The 15,121-nt window shown below is 43.1% G+C and overlaps 1 protein-coding gene across 3 annotated transcripts in view; it reads left to right on the top strand.

The window, feature by feature from the left end:
* Nucleotides 1-15,121, top strand: part of UNC80 (unc-80 homolog, NALCN channel complex subunit) — a 133,366-nt gene that overhangs the window by 20,857 nt on the left and 97,388 nt on the right. For 2 of the 3 annotated variants that reach the window (XM_050900030.1, XM_050900031.1), the window contains exons 9-16: nucleotides 3,242-3,376; nucleotides 4,013-4,235; nucleotides 5,698-5,838; nucleotides 8,823-9,091; nucleotides 9,728-10,096; nucleotides 10,913-11,059; nucleotides 13,010-13,157; nucleotides 14,541-14,689. In XM_050900030.1, coding sequence (XP_050755987.1) covers nucleotides 3,242-3,376; nucleotides 4,013-4,235; nucleotides 5,698-5,838; nucleotides 8,823-9,091; nucleotides 9,728-10,096; nucleotides 10,913-11,059; nucleotides 13,010-13,157; nucleotides 14,541-14,689 — 1,581 coding nt within the window. The remainder of the gene's footprint in view (nucleotides 1-3,241; nucleotides 3,377-4,012; nucleotides 4,236-5,697; nucleotides 5,839-8,822; nucleotides 9,092-9,727; nucleotides 10,097-10,912; nucleotides 11,060-13,009; nucleotides 13,158-14,540; nucleotides 14,690-15,121) is intronic. The other variant, XM_050900032.1, reaches the window with a different exon arrangement.

Below are 15,121 nucleotides of genomic sequence, written 5' to 3'. Positions count from 1 at the left end.
TCTGTTAAATCCATTTGGCAATTCCACTGGGTACTTTCTAGCTGTTAATGTGAGGACTCTGTCCAGGGCATTCTTCCCTCCAGGGCTAGGTTTGATTGCTTTTGGTAACCTCTGCGTCAGCCCTGTGTATTTTTATTGTACTTCATCAAATTGGAATCCTGTTTAAAAAGGTTTCCAATTTGTTATGCAGAACAGCTGTGATGGAGGAGGTGAAACAGTCTTCCATGCAGCAAAAGTTTCAGCTCATGCTCCCCTTCTTTATAACTCTGAGGACTGAAATTTGTGCAAGGCACAGAGACATCTAGGCTCTATTTCATCCCAGCCAACTGTAGGGACTTAACTGCTGTTCTTAAATTCAGAGTCTCATCACTCAAGGCTCTCTGCTAGTCAGAGGAGAGAATGCCACCTCCAGAGGGCTAAGATTTGTCATTTCTTTCTATCAACACAAGGGGTTGTGTGCTGAGACTTCACAAGCTCATCTGACACAGGGATATGCTTAAAGCCTGCTTTTTTGGTCTAGATCGTAAATTCCTAACACGATGTCATCATTTCTGCTCAAAGGTTGATCAATAACTTCTCAAAAATATTGGCACTCTGTTTCAGCAGCATAGATTTAAAGTGGCAGGCAAAAACAGCTGCCTGCAATCGCATCAGGGACCAGTAGATTTTTCTGGTAAATCCACATTAGTTCTATTGTTCTGCAGTTTATCAGGGTAACTTCCTGCATCTCTGTAAGCCTCAGCAAAACTCTCACACTTCTTGTTGGTTTCTGTGTGCCTGAAATCACATTTCAAATATCAGCTTGGGCTAAAGCAGTTGGGATCGAGAGAACATGAGAAATATCCTCCGTGTATTGCCTAGTAAACTGAACAGCAAAGTAGAAAAAGATTCAGTGCAGCATGCCAGCACTCCTTGTTGCATAGGAAAAGGGGTACTGGGTGGAGTGTGAATAAAATGAATACTAGCTTCCTCTAGAAAGTGACTTTAGTCTAAACATATTTCAGACCTGACAACATGTGATAAAGGAAACCTGCATTGCACCTGTATGCAGTGAATTCAGTTATAAGGACAGGTCTAGGAAACGAAACCTTCAGAGGCTCACAAACCTCTACAGTCTCGCACTAACATTGCAGGGGCAAAGAGCCAAAGCTTAAATTAAGCATAAGACCAATGCAGCTGTAGTGCTCGCTGCAATGCTAATGTAAAGCCAAGAGTCTCAAGTGTAATATCTTGAGAGAAGTACTAATGAGCTGGCAGCCATACAGTCATGCAGAAGGAAGGCAATAGAAAACGGAAACAACAAAACCTAGAGTAGCAGCCCCCAAACTATTTTCCTTTCTTATCCATCTTATGCATATTGTAATTACCACATAGTCTACTGCACAGAATAGCCACATTTTTAATCAGTCTTCAACAGGAGTGCTAGCTTAATTCATTACAATACATCATATACCACACTGTAGATTTAAGGTGATTCTGTAATTTGCTTTTCTAGTGTTGTTTGCTTGATACCTACCCTAAGCAGATTTCAGAACTGAGACACTGTCTTTCTGTGTGTTTGTATGGCTTGTATCACAGTAGGCCCTGATCCTTACTCTGTCCTTTTGGTGACCGTAAGCCACCTAATAAAACACTGATTTAGTAACTAATGGACAAAGATAATGAATCTGAAATAAATTCATGCAATGTTTTCCAGCCAGAAGAGGCCAGAGAGCTGTAAAAGCTAAGAACCAAGCCATATGGAGTACTTGCTGGCCTCACTATTGAGAGTACCTAGGGCTGAATCCTGATTTGCTGTCTATTGGATTTTACATATGGCTCCTCCCCTGAATCTTTAGCCGTATATGCAAAATGGTTTAAAAGCATACCTTGACTGAAAACAATGGTGAAAAGGAATCTTTCTTTTGTGTGTCTCCTTCATTCTTCTGTTGATAAAATTAATGGGAAGGATTCAAGAGTAGTCTTTGATTAGTCTGAAAAGTCTCTGAAGAATGTGTGGTCCCCAGTAGCCTAGTAGTGCAAACACTGTAACTGGTGTTTAAGACTTCAGCTGCAAAGACTGTCACCGGCTTCTGCTGGACCTTCATATGCATAAAACTGCACACTTGTGTATTGCAGGGCTGGCTAGCTCTGCAATATGCAACCTGGCTAGGCAGAATCTAAACCTCCTATACCATAGGAGTTGCTTCATCTATTGTTGGCATATGGCTATCTCTGGATTGAAAGCAAAAAGGTATTTTAACATGACCCGGTTGTAGCAGAACCTTTCTGATGGGGGAGCAAGGAAAAAAAGCATCTCCATTGGAAACAAGCTGATATTTAGGCAGAAGAAAATTATCCTGAGGGAATTTGGTCAGGTCAGCTGCACAAACATCTCATGAAAAGTGGCATCAGATCTTTAATGAGAACAGATGGCCAGGAGCTGAGCTTATGCCACCTTTTGTAGCAAAGCCTTTCTTTACAGTAGGCAGCTGTAATGCGTTTTGCTCGGTGCAGAAGGGGAGTAGAGTGCCCTCTACTGATATTAAAGTAAATTAGTCTCAAGTTTTTCACTGTCTTGGGACATTCTGTGCTATAGCTATAGGGGCTTTCACAAATATGAACTATGATGAGAACTATGATGGACGGGTCTTGGAGCACTGTTATTACAAGTGAAGGATGCTTACTGATGTAGAAGTCTTAGGTTTCTTTAGTGAGTAAATAAATTTTTTACAAATCAAGTCTCTTGAAGGGACAGTGCTGCTGATTGCAGTTCAGTTCCAAAGTACATGTTTAAAGGCATATGTTATTAAGGGCATATTCTCTTAGATCTTAAATAAAACGCTTCAAAAAGGGTAGCCATTGTGATTGCTCATAAATGTAAACCAAGACCTCAAGAAGATCGTCAGCTACCCAGAGTCATACCTGGGATCAGAATCAGAGTAGAGTAGAACATAGTCTACCGTGCCACTAGACCACACTGACAGGAATGCCTGAGGCTTTCTGTGGCAGCACAATGTGCTGTACCTTTTTTCTGTGGTGACAGAAGTGTGAGACAAGGTCAATAATTCTGGGAGTTTCTAAATTTTGTTTGTTTGTTAATTTGTTTTTCTTTAAATGTGTGAATAGTGTTTTGTGTAATGAATTGAAGGTCTTTTTCCTCTACAGGGCTCCTATGACAGCTCTTGGAAGTAGCTCTTTTTTTTAAGCTGATTATCCTCTATTTCTCCTTGTGCTTATTGTCGTCTTTTGGGAGCTGCAGGATCTTACAATGAAATGTAATGAGGAAGAAAAATCACTAAGCACAGAGGCATTTTCCAAGGTTTCATTGACCAACTTGCGTAGACCAGCAGTGCCAGATCTCTCCACAGACCTGGGGATGAACATCTTCAAAAAGGTGAGTGGAAGAAAATTGTACTTTAATTTCCCTATGATTCAGCACCTCAATGTCCTGCTAAGTAGCAGCTGAAGGTCTGCTTGGACTATATATTCATGCCATATGTGAGACTGACATCTCTTTTCATTGGAAATTATTCTGTTTGTTATTACATGGGTTTTTATATGCACATTCCAAACACAATACTGAAATCTTTATTCAAATAACTGTCCTGCTGAAACTGCATGAGGGGAGGGTACTCAAACAGTGCTGATTTTTAAGTGCTGGTGCTCACTGTAGTTCCAGCTAATTCAGTGAGTTCTTCTGATGTTTTTACCTCATGAAGCACTGGGTTTGCAACCATCCAAGATACTTAGCGGAGTTTTGTGGATTCTGTGAATCTAGCTCACGGTCTGAGAATGTCATAAAATTATACAAGGGCATCCATCCCAGCCTAGAGCAAGACTGAGTTCCTTTAAATACTCATATGGTCCCAGAGTGCAGATAGTTGCTATCAGGGTAAATGGCCAAGATAAAAAGCTCAGTGGAAGGTTATACTTGGGCCACATATCTGTGTTATCTTTTTCCCTCAAACGGTAGTTTGCCATGCCTCAAAGCCTCCACCTGCTCTCATGTCTGCTCCTCTTCCTCCTGCAGTTTAAGAGCCGCAAAGAGGACAGGGAGCGTGAGCGCAAAGGGTCAATTCCTTTCCACCATACTGGGAAGAAGCGGCAACGAAGGATGGGGGTGCCCTTCCTCCTCCATGAGGATCATTTGGATGTCTCGCCCACTCGCAGCACTTTCTCCTTCGGCAGTTTCTCTGGAATTGGAGAGGACCGGCGTGGCATTGAGAGAGGAGGATGGCAAACCACCATATTAGGTGAGATGTTGCCCCAGGTTCTGTGTCATTCCTGTCCTGAACATTCAGAGAACAACAGAGGCTCTTTATTTCTTCATCCGTCCTATTGCCACCTTATGTCCTTGGCTCTATTTGCAGCATTACACACCTGTTTGTAGAAGTGTCAACTGCTGACAGCAGGCCTTGCATGACTTATGCTTTAGTTCACTTTTTCTCCGAAAACTAGCATCTTTACTGGAATAATAGCTTCTGTAGCAACCTGTAGTGATGTCTGTGCCACTTGACTACACTTTCCCTGAGTGGTAGCAAGCATTGCACAACTGCAGCTTAAAATAGATTCAAGGAATGGTTGCATCCTCTTCTTTTAAAGAGAAATCTCTGGAGAGGCAGCAATATGGACATCAGGAGTATGGCAAAAAATATTCACAGTCTTCCTCAAGTGAATGTTGGATACAAAATAAATAGGGTATTGTCTCAGTAGTGAGGCTTACACTGTCTTGATACTGCAAAAATACACTGTTTAAATTTAAATATTGGCTCCTTCAAGCTTCCAATTTCGCTGAACAGTGTCTAGGCATTGTTTCTGTTTCATAAACTTACTCTGAATGTCATGAATTTTCATCCTGGCACCCTTTCTTGGAGATGATAGGCAGCAAAATGATTGCCTAAGGCCATGCCAGAGCCTTCTCATTTTCACTGTCTTAGATGGCATCATTTTGGTAAGCTCTCTGTTGTAAACATGTCCCTTTTTGGGACACAGGACAATGAGCTTAGCCAAGTGAATGCTTAAAGATTCATATGTGTTTTGTCAATGGTTAATATACAAACACCTACAGATTTGTACAAGAATAACAAATTTAGTATCCAAATCCTCCTTTCCGTATCTTCAGTAGCTCAAGAAGCTTGTTAAATTTTGATCTCAGGGGCTCCAGATTCTTGTCCTGGCTTCACCTACAGTTCTTTACGATATCTCAGTGAAATCATGTATTTCAGATCCGATGGTCAACAGATCCTGCCTACTTCAGAGACAGTCCCCCTCTTTCAGTAGGTTCTTTTGATTTGTATTTTATTGTATTGCTGAAGAACTTCCTTTGCTTTAGCACTCCCCATCCTAATACACCTATTTCTTTTGGACAAGGGGAGAAGAAACTAAATTCCTATAACCTGCCCCAAAGGGTGGAGTCTTTCAGTGCTGACCAGTCTTATTTTCCTGAAGCTGCTGGTGGGTGACAATGTGGGCGTCAGCTAAATCAGTGTGTGCTGAGAGGAAGAGCCTTGCAGAGAGTTTGTACATTGGGTCTTTATGTCAATGAACCCCCACGAGATATCCCGCTATAATGTTTGGTTCTGCTTCACAGGGTCCTGGAAGGCCTTGACTTTTGCCGACTCCAATCCTTCAATTTCTAACCTCAGCTACTGTCTCTTGCCTCCAAGCACCTCTCAGATGAGTAAACTAAATATCCGTTTCCGGTCTTCACCCTAGGAAAGTTTACCAGACGGGGGAGCTCTGACACAGCAACGGAGATGGAGAGCCTGAGTGCGAGGCATTCACACTCTCATCATACGCTGGTCTCTGATCTACCGGACCACTCAAACAGCCATGGAGAGAACACAGTCAAAGAAGGTAAATTTAACACATCAGGAAAGAAACGTTTCACTGAAATAACAACTCCAAGAAGCTGAGGAAGTGTTACTGTTTCCATGTATGAATATATGACTAATTGTTTTTTTCCTTTTTTTTTTTCTGCATCTCTTGAGGTTTTTTTGTTCTGTGTAGAAAAATGGTCCAAACCTTTCATGTTTATCTGGTGCAGTTTGTCAAAAAAATTGGCAGCCATCAGCAGGGAGAAGGCAGGGTTTGGTGTTTTTTCGCCTTACCACAACACAGCACAGAAGTTTGGGCAGAAACTTGGTATTGCTAACTTTAGTGGTTTCATGGGGAATCTTGTGGTATTTAATGCCCCTTTGCAGTCCTCAGCTGCTGGATTGTGCTGAGAATCACAGTTTTTTCTTAATTCTCCTGGTTCCAAATAGAAGCCTGGCTTTGAAATTTACTCAAAGTCTCCCTGAGGCCCATCTGTCTTGGAGGCCTCCGCAGAGATAGCAATGCCAGTGTGACCACAATGGCAGAGATGGGAGAACCCCTGGTGGGATGAAGTCTGCTCCAGAAGGAAGAGTCTTTCTGTTGGCTGGGCAACACCACCTTTGTCAAACAACATTAGCCAAGCGGAGGAAAGCTTTATTCTGTCAGCAGAGCTGCCTGCACCAGAGCACTTTGCTGGCACTGCTCCTACTGCCTAAACACAGTGATTTTTTTTTCTCCCTCATGCGTAGTGCTACTGGCAAAACCTGGTCATAGAGATTGGGCCTCACTTGGGGCAAGTGCAACCTTAAACCTTCATGAAGGAACAGGATATCACACATCCCATGGTGCAGGGCGCAGTCTGTCTCTGCACAAGCTGTCAGGCAGCATACCTAGGACGCTACAGATGCACTCACATGATATGTGCTGTAGCCTTGGAGCTCTCAAAGATCCATGCGCTTTTAGCACAACAAATCTGGATAGTCTGAGAGAGGATGGATTTGCATCAGCTCTAATCCAGCACGGGCACATCTCCTTCGTCTCTGCTCTGTGTCTCGTGGGCAAAGCTCTTCTCCTGGATCAGTTTTATGGAGGCTGTCTTGCTGACCTGCATTCATTCTGTAGGACAGTAATCCCACTCACTACACCAGCTTCCTAGCCAAATATTTTCTAAAAGGTAGCCATATGGAATGCTTGATTTTCTAGTTGTGCCCGAGGTACAATTGTACAGCAACTATATGAATAATAGGACAAATCATACTATTTCTAGTAGTAGTCTATGACTTTGAACGAACCATTCTATAGTTAGAGAATAAGTACAAATATTACATATTTCTTTTGTTTTGTGTGACCAACTATATCCAAGCATACTGGTCATTCATAATTTCCCATCTGTTGTCTACTTTTCCTGGCCAGGAGACATTTGCTAATGAACTCATTTCTTCTGGCTGACACACTGAAAAGCAGTGATGAAAAATTAGTTATGTCCTAGGTAGCTGCTCAAGAGGGGTCATGGGCACATGCGGCAGGCATGCATGGGTGTAAATGCAGAGTCCTTAGTCCTCCTTCCCTGCCTCTGTGAGTCTCATCCAGCAGTCAGCCCTATCAGTGATAATGAAATAAAGATTCAACACAGGAAAAGTTACTTTATGCAGGATTTGGATATGGATTTTTGTTACTCATTTCAAAACAAACTAAGCAAAACCTTAGTGAAACAGAAAATAGCTACCCTTGGATAATCATCAAACTTGATAGCTCAGGAACAAAATTTCCTAATTCCATCTTTATTGTTATCTTCACCATGCAAATTTCAGTGAATGCCATTAAAAAGTCACACTTGCCAGCAAGTAATCCTCTGATTACAGGCAGCTAATTCCTGCCCTGATCATTGACCAAACTGTAGCCTAGTTCAAGGTACTGCTATGAGCCTTAGAACATTTCTCCTAATAAACAGTGCTAGTTCAGTGCTGGCAGGGTTGCACAGGCTATGAGGAAATGTAGTCACCACTCTGGCAAGTTGTTATTTGCATAATATAACCAGTCCATTGCTGAGTCAGTGCTTGAAGATTCTTATTAGATGTATGTTATTTTATTCATTAGAACACATTAAATAGCCTTAGGTAGAGGTTCTTTGTTATTCCATAGCCCTGTTACTGTACTGTCTGGCAGAAGGTGATCCAGTCAACACTGTGGGACACATAGGGTCTTTCTATACTACAGGGTGTATAAACCTACTTACAAAGCACGAAGGGTGGGAAATTACTAACGTCGTGGCCTGGAGTTCAGCATGAGTTGTAAAACCGTGGTGAACCCTTGATAAAAATTGGCCTGTATAGCTAAAATGCTGTCACTACCTGAGCTAACCAATTTAAAGTTAAGCTTGGCTATGTCATGAGGTCCCTTCTCTGAGCACTGTGAACTTAGACACCACGTTGCCTTTCTCATCAGTCAGCTTTGCATTTTGGAGATGGTTTAGACTGTCACAGGTACTGTTAGAAATACACTGCTCCATTTTTTTCAGCTGGTGTCGTGAAGTATTTTGAACTGGTGTGACTTAGAAAGCTGTTACAAATTGGTGCTGCTGTTACCCTACCTTCATTCCTGCATCCAGCTGCAGAGTCCTTCCTCTCTGTCTTGCAGGGGCAGTGCTTCTTTTAAGACCAGGCACTGGACCAATACAGGGAGCAAAGCTAGCCAAAATCTAATCCCCCTTTTGGGTTAGATTTAGGCTGGCTGAGCTCCCTGATCTACTTAACTGCCCAGTTGACTGAGATCAACTTAAGCTGCCATGGACCTGTACTGCTAGAGCAAGCTTGGGGTTGTTCTAATTTACACTGGCTTAAAGGAAGAAATGAATCTATGCTTTCATCCCTGTACTCACGATAGGAATTAGGAACCTGTCTTGTGCTTCAGCATTACAAGCTGCATTAAGAGCTGTTCCCTTCTTGTAAACAAGCACAGCCTCAGTTTTTGATTTCATGACTCTAGAGATGGAAATTTACAGGTAGCCATTTTCCTCCCTGCAGTGCGGTCCCAGATCTCCACCATCACTGTGGCAACGTTCAACACTACCCTGGCCTCATTTAATGTGGGCTATGCCGATTTCTTCAGCGAGCACATGAGGAAGCTTTGCAACCAGGTGCCCATCCCTGAGATGCCCCATGAGCCGCTCGCAGGTGCCAACCTCCCACGGAGCCTGACAGACTCCTGCATCAATTACAGTTGCTTGGAGGATACGGATCACATTGATGGAACCAACAACTTTGTCCACAAGAACGGCATGCTGGATCTCTCGGTAATTGGCAAGGAATGAGGAAAGCCAGGTCCCTCTTCTGTCAATATAGCTGTACCATTGAGATCAGGGTTTTGATGGGCTTTTCCTCCACCTCTTTATATGACTTCTCTCAGCAGTACATAAAGGTCAGTCAGATACATTTGTGCATATCATAAAAGTCTCCTCTGAGATTCTGCAACTCCTATTACTCCTTGCAAGGAGCGCATGTGCATGTGGAATGCACACATCAAATCTTAAGTGATACTATGTAATGGCTGTGTTCCTGGGGCATGCACCAAGTTCCCTATAGAATAGTATAAAACTGAATAGCACCTTTCTTCTAATGGCACCTTAAAACTCACCTTTTCTGCATTCCCCTTAATGACTTGACAGCTCCTGGTGCACTGAAGCAGTGTTCTCAGGCTCACAGATGTCATCTCATGGTTTCCTTTTCTGCCTGACTGTGCCCAGCCTGTGGTTTCTTGTCTTACACCTAGATTGTAGGCTCTTGGGGTTGAAAGTTGTATGTACTTCCTTCTGAGTTTGTACTGTGCCTGCTATAATGAGTCTCTGGTCTGTGACTAGAATTTCCAGGCACTAAATAGTACTAGGAGAGAAAGTAAGTCTGACTTTAAATATGTTGTTTGAATCTCCCAGGTGGTCCTGAAGGCTGTTTACTTGGTCCTGAACCATGACATCAGTTCCCGGATTTGCGACGTGGCACTGAATATTGTGGAGTGCTTACTTCAGCTTGGTGTGGTGCCCTGTGTAGAGAAGGTTCGGAGGAAGAGTGAGAACAAAGAAAATGAGGCCCCTGAAAAGAGACCAAGTGAAGGATCCTTCCAGCTCAAAGGGGCTGCTTCTGCTGGTTCAGCTTGTGGATTTGGGCCTCCCCCAGTTAGTGGAGCTGGAGATGGAGGAGAAGAAGGAGGTGGTGGAAGTGGTGGAGGAGGTGGAGGTGGAAGTGATGGAGGTGGTGGAGGAGGAGGAGGGCCGTATGAGAAGAATGACAAAAAACAAGAAAAGGTTTGTCTTGCTTCCCTTTATACAATTCCTGAATGTACTGTAAGATCTGTTAAGATTGAGTATGCATGCGTATGCAACTGCCCTTCTGTTTTCCCTCCTTTTTTTTTTTGCACCACAATGACAAATTAATTTGTTTTGCTCTGGTGCTCACTTGGGGTTCCACTGAAGAAACATGATTGGGAATTCAAGCACTGTAACTACTCCAGCAAAGCAGCTGCCGAAAGCAGAGTTTGTGAGCCTTGCATGGACATTTTCAATATCTTGTCAAAGTGCCTGAAACCCTGAAACCTGAAAGCCTGAAAAATCACGATGATTTTTTTCAGGTTTATTATTCATAACTTATAAGGAAAAACAGAATCCAGTGTGTGAGCACAGTTTGTTTTCTTTGATGGCCAGAAATCACAAATTTTTCAGTATCGCTGTGAGAATTGGCCCAGAGGTGCTGTTGCTGACCTCCAAAGCTGCAATTCATAGTAGCGTAATACCTAAGACATTTTAAAAAGATACTTGTTTTTCTGCTCAAGCAAGCCAGCTCTCTGTTTTTCAGGCAGAATTTTTTGAAGTAAGTGCTGAAGGTATTCATAGCAGCATGTAGGGGGCTTCACATTTATAGCATGACTTTTTGAGGGGAGCTGAAAGGGAGGGGGCTGGTCCGTAAACTTGAAAAATAGTTGGAGTAAACATTTCAAGAGTAACAACTCAGTAATGGCGTGTCTGAGAGGAGAAATGGACAGCAATTTGTTGAAAGTAAAACGCTAACAAAATGCCAGTGGTTTTGCCAGGGTTTCACACCATCTTTCCCTCTGTGACCCTCAGGATGAAGGCCTATCTGTCAGCACCCATAGGCTGGCACTCACAATGCTGATCAAAATTGTGAAGTCCCTGGGTTGTGCCTATGGTTGTGGAGAAGGACACCGAGGGCTCTCTGGAGATCGCCTGAGACACCAGGTATTCCGGGAGAATGTAAGAGAATTAAAGCTCATTAAAGCGTCCCCCTTGTACTTTTGACATCAGCTGCTGAGATTGCTGTCTTCCCCCTCTGTAGCTTTCTCTGTATTCGCAGTAAATGTGTTGCTCTTTGCCCCAGCTCACAGACTGTGTTGCAGCTCAGCCGTAGCAGATTTTCAGCTATCGTGTTACCTTCCAGCCCCTGGGGCTTGCTAAGAGCGCACCTGAGGCCCAGAGTGCTTCTGACCACCGCAATGGATGGGTTGTCTGGGAAGGAACAAATACATGGGAGCAAATCCCCTGTGTGAGCTGGGGTAAATAATTTTTCACATTGGTGGTACCCCAACAGAGTACGCTATTTACAAGAGGTGCAGCTATATTGGGTTGCATATCTGAATCCAGAAGTCTAAGGTGTAGTTATGTCCACCTTTCCTAACGGTGATTATGATTGATTGCTGCTGGGCTGCTCCATCAGCTTCTGATAGTTGGAGTGCCCTGTGCTTGCAGGCAGCTTGCCCGCTGCAAGGAAGAAGATGACTCATACCCTGTTTAAAGGGCAGGGTGGATGGTCACTGTTGATTCCTTACATTTTTGGTTCTGCCCAAGTTGAAGCAGTGGAAAGTGCCCAGGATGTAGCCCAGATATCTGACTTCATCCAGAAGAATTTGACTCCCTGAGATCAGTCCAATGCCCTGTCAAATGGGAGCCTTTCAAAGGCTTTCTCCAGCACATGCCTCCTCCTCGCCTTCTGTGCTTGCAGCAGGGAGCATTTTTGGTGACTGTAGTGAGAATTTACACTGTGCCCATCCACGGTGTGGGTGGGAGCTGGGTGCTTCTCCATGGCTTTGGTTAGCCTGAGCCATGCCAACAGAGCTATAATTTGGTTCTGGGGTCTGAGCTAGATGGCTCAGATGGATTGGCTGCCTCTGTATCATGCAGCGTTCTTCTGTTAGCTAGACTCCTCGGTACTGAGGAGACTGCAGCAGTAATGTTAGTTCTGGACACAGTGGAACAAGATAAGGTAAGAGAGTCCCACTGGTAACAGTAGAAAGGTTCTGCACAGAGCACTGGTTGAACATATACCATATTCATCAAAATGTCGATTAGGCTTTTATGTTGTGTTGGAGCTGAGCCAGCAAAACATTTAGGCCTATGCATAACATTAAGCATAAATGAATAGGTCTCTTTGAGCCAAGGTTCTTATCAGACTCATTAAATTGAGGTCTTTATGGGAAGAGATTTTCCTACATGTCTAAGTCTGCTGCATTTTCTGTGCGTTTGGCCAAACTGCTTTGCATGCACCATTTGTGTTGACTGCATGGACAATCACATGTCTGAGTTTACTGGAAAGTTTAACCCTATTGTAGGTAGCAGTAGAGTTCATGTCTCCCATAGAGCTGATATTTCAGCTTCTCTAACTCCAGCCTGCATGGGGTCTTGGTAGGATGGATACTTTTGTGATAAGAAGTTGACAATTAATAGCTTTTAAATAAAAAGCTAATGTTTTGCATGATATAAATTGGTCACAGGGCACAGGTGCATCAAATGTGTTGGGTCTGAGCCAGAGACTGAAAATCAGATGCCTGAGGCTAAGAACCTGTTTCACCGAGGCAATAAGCCTTGACTGAGGTGGTACATTCCTATTTCATTCATATTCAGTGAGATTTTACCTTGGGGTTGGGGAGAGGAGGAGAGGCCTTGAGATATGGCTGGCAGTAACTTCACCACCACCTCCAAACAGTGGCACCCATACTGGTGCACTGTCTCCTGGTGCTGAATTTCTTGTTGGCTTCAGAGGCGAACCTGTATTCTATTACAGGACCCCAACCTTCTGGCACCTAGGGGAGGTTACTTTAGCCAGCACAGCAGAGCACTGGTTAAGCAAGAGCAAAAAATACCCTGCTCCTATTAGCAAAACTCGAACATGTACTTTGATGTGATGTGACTTGATGAATATCGTTGCAGGCTCAGAACTGCCTCACAAAGCTGTACAAACTGGATAAGATGCAGTTCCGGCAGACCATGAGGGATTATGTGAACAGGGATTCTCTCAATAATGTGGTGGATTTCCTGCATGCTTTATTGGGATTCTGCATGGAGCCAGTCACTGACAGTAAGTATAGCTGGCATCAGAAACTCTCACTTGAATATTCCTAAACTGTACCATCAGAAAGAAGCCACGCCCTTTTCTTTTCCTTTAAAAAAGAAAAAAATTGTGAATTACTATCCTCAGAATATACAGAGCGTATCCTTAGCGAGTGCAGGTCAGGGGAGTTGGATCTCTTCTGATTTGACCACCCAGTGATGTCACCTAGTGATCTTGTATCACCCGGTGCACCTGAAATTGAAGGCCTCTGTTTTGATTCATCGTATCTGTTGTTCATGGCTCTTCAAAGAAAATATTTTCATTCAACTATGCCTCAGGCAGGAAGTTTTCTGCTTCATGACACGACCAGGCGCCAGCTGGAATGGCCTGTTTAATCCAGTGTTTATTCTGAATGGAGATATAATTGAGCATTAAAACCCTCTGTGGTGCCTCAGGTGAGGCAGTAAATAGCAAGAACAGATTGAGTAAACAAGAACATGAACACACAGATGCACATGCCTGCAGTTACAAGCGTGTGTGCATGTGTGTCTGTATATGTATATATGTTGGTTGTTGTTTTTTTTTTTTAAGTTAGGAAAATTATTCCAGGTACTATTAGAATGACCAAACATTTATGCTTGGTCACTGCATGCAACAGTTAACAATGACTGTTTACAGAATAGCAGTAGCTCCTCTGAAGCACTCAAGGAGTCTGGCTAGTCTATTAGCCTACCTCTGATCCCAGGCATCCCAGAGAAAGCATCAAAAAATATTATATAGCAGGCTTTGTGAAGAAGATGCCCATAGGAAGTTTCCCAAGTATTCATCAATTATTGACTGGCTCATGCTTTGAAGCGTGGCAGCTCATGCAGCTTTTGAAAGTCTTTTCTCTCACCTAATGAAACTGGGATGTTTCTTGTTATTCATATAAATGTGTAATTCTTTTTTGACTCTTTCTGAGAGCTTGGTCTCCTTGTGTATCTTGCAAGAACAGTGTTCCTGTAGTTCAGAAGATTTTCTTTTCATGGATGTTGTCACTTTTCAGCTTAATCAAACATCTCTTGTCCTTTAGAACAGTAAATAGAAAAGCTGGAGGTATTGTTCAAATTTTATGCCTTATTCTATACATGTCTAAATGAGAGATGTGGATAAAAGGAAGCCAGAGTGGTCCTGATCTTTTCAATCCTTTTTCATACCACAACTATTTCTGGGAAGATTTCATTCTTCTCATTTATTTTACCCTTCCCTTCTGCTTTATTTTTGTGGGGTGGGATTGCGAGAACTGAGCATAGGATACTAGGTGGGGACTTGCCCTTGTCTCATGTATCTGAATCCCTTTACATGTGTCTTTAAGCCATCTTTTTTAAACCGTTCCTAACAAGGGGGCTTGCTTGTACTTGAATTTCACAGACAAGGCTGGATTTGGGAATAACTTCACCACAGTGGACAACAAGTCTACAGCCCAGAGTGTAGAAGGTATTATTGTGAGTGCCATGTTCAAGTCATTGATCACTCGCTGTGCTTCCACTACACATGAGCTGCACAGCCCAGAAAACCTGGTAAGCACTTGATTTCACGTTAACAAAGTTACTTTTCCACTTGGGTGTCACCAGTGAGGCATTACAGTGAAGAATTAATTCAGTTTAGCCAAATCCCTTGAGCGTAGCAAGCTATGCAGTCACAGTTAAAACATGATATAAAAGTGATACCCTCCTTGCATGCCTGCCTTGGAACCTGGGGACTTAGCCAGGAAAAAAGCTGTGCACTCTGAATTGCATTTTCCTCTCCGTTCAAGCAGCTTCTGTGGGTTTTTTTTCCCAAATGAATTAGTAGCATAGTCTGGAGCAAGGGATTAATGAACAAGACCACAGCCAGCATAAATCAACTTTCAGCAAAGTTAAAGCCAGTTTACTTGGTTAAGGACATAGCCTGCCCCTGGCAGAGTATGTGAGTTACTGAACAGCAATTTGGTAGGTCTTCCCAAGGTTTAG

Source organism: Gymnogyps californianus, chromosome 7, assembly GCF_018139145.2.
Source record: "Gymnogyps californianus isolate 813 chromosome 7, ASM1813914v2, whole genome shotgun sequence".
Lineage (NCBI taxonomy): Eukaryota > Metazoa > Chordata > Aves > Accipitriformes > Cathartidae > Gymnogyps > Gymnogyps californianus.
Note: the sequence above shows the minus strand (reverse complement) of the source record. Positions and strands in the feature narration are given on the sequence as shown.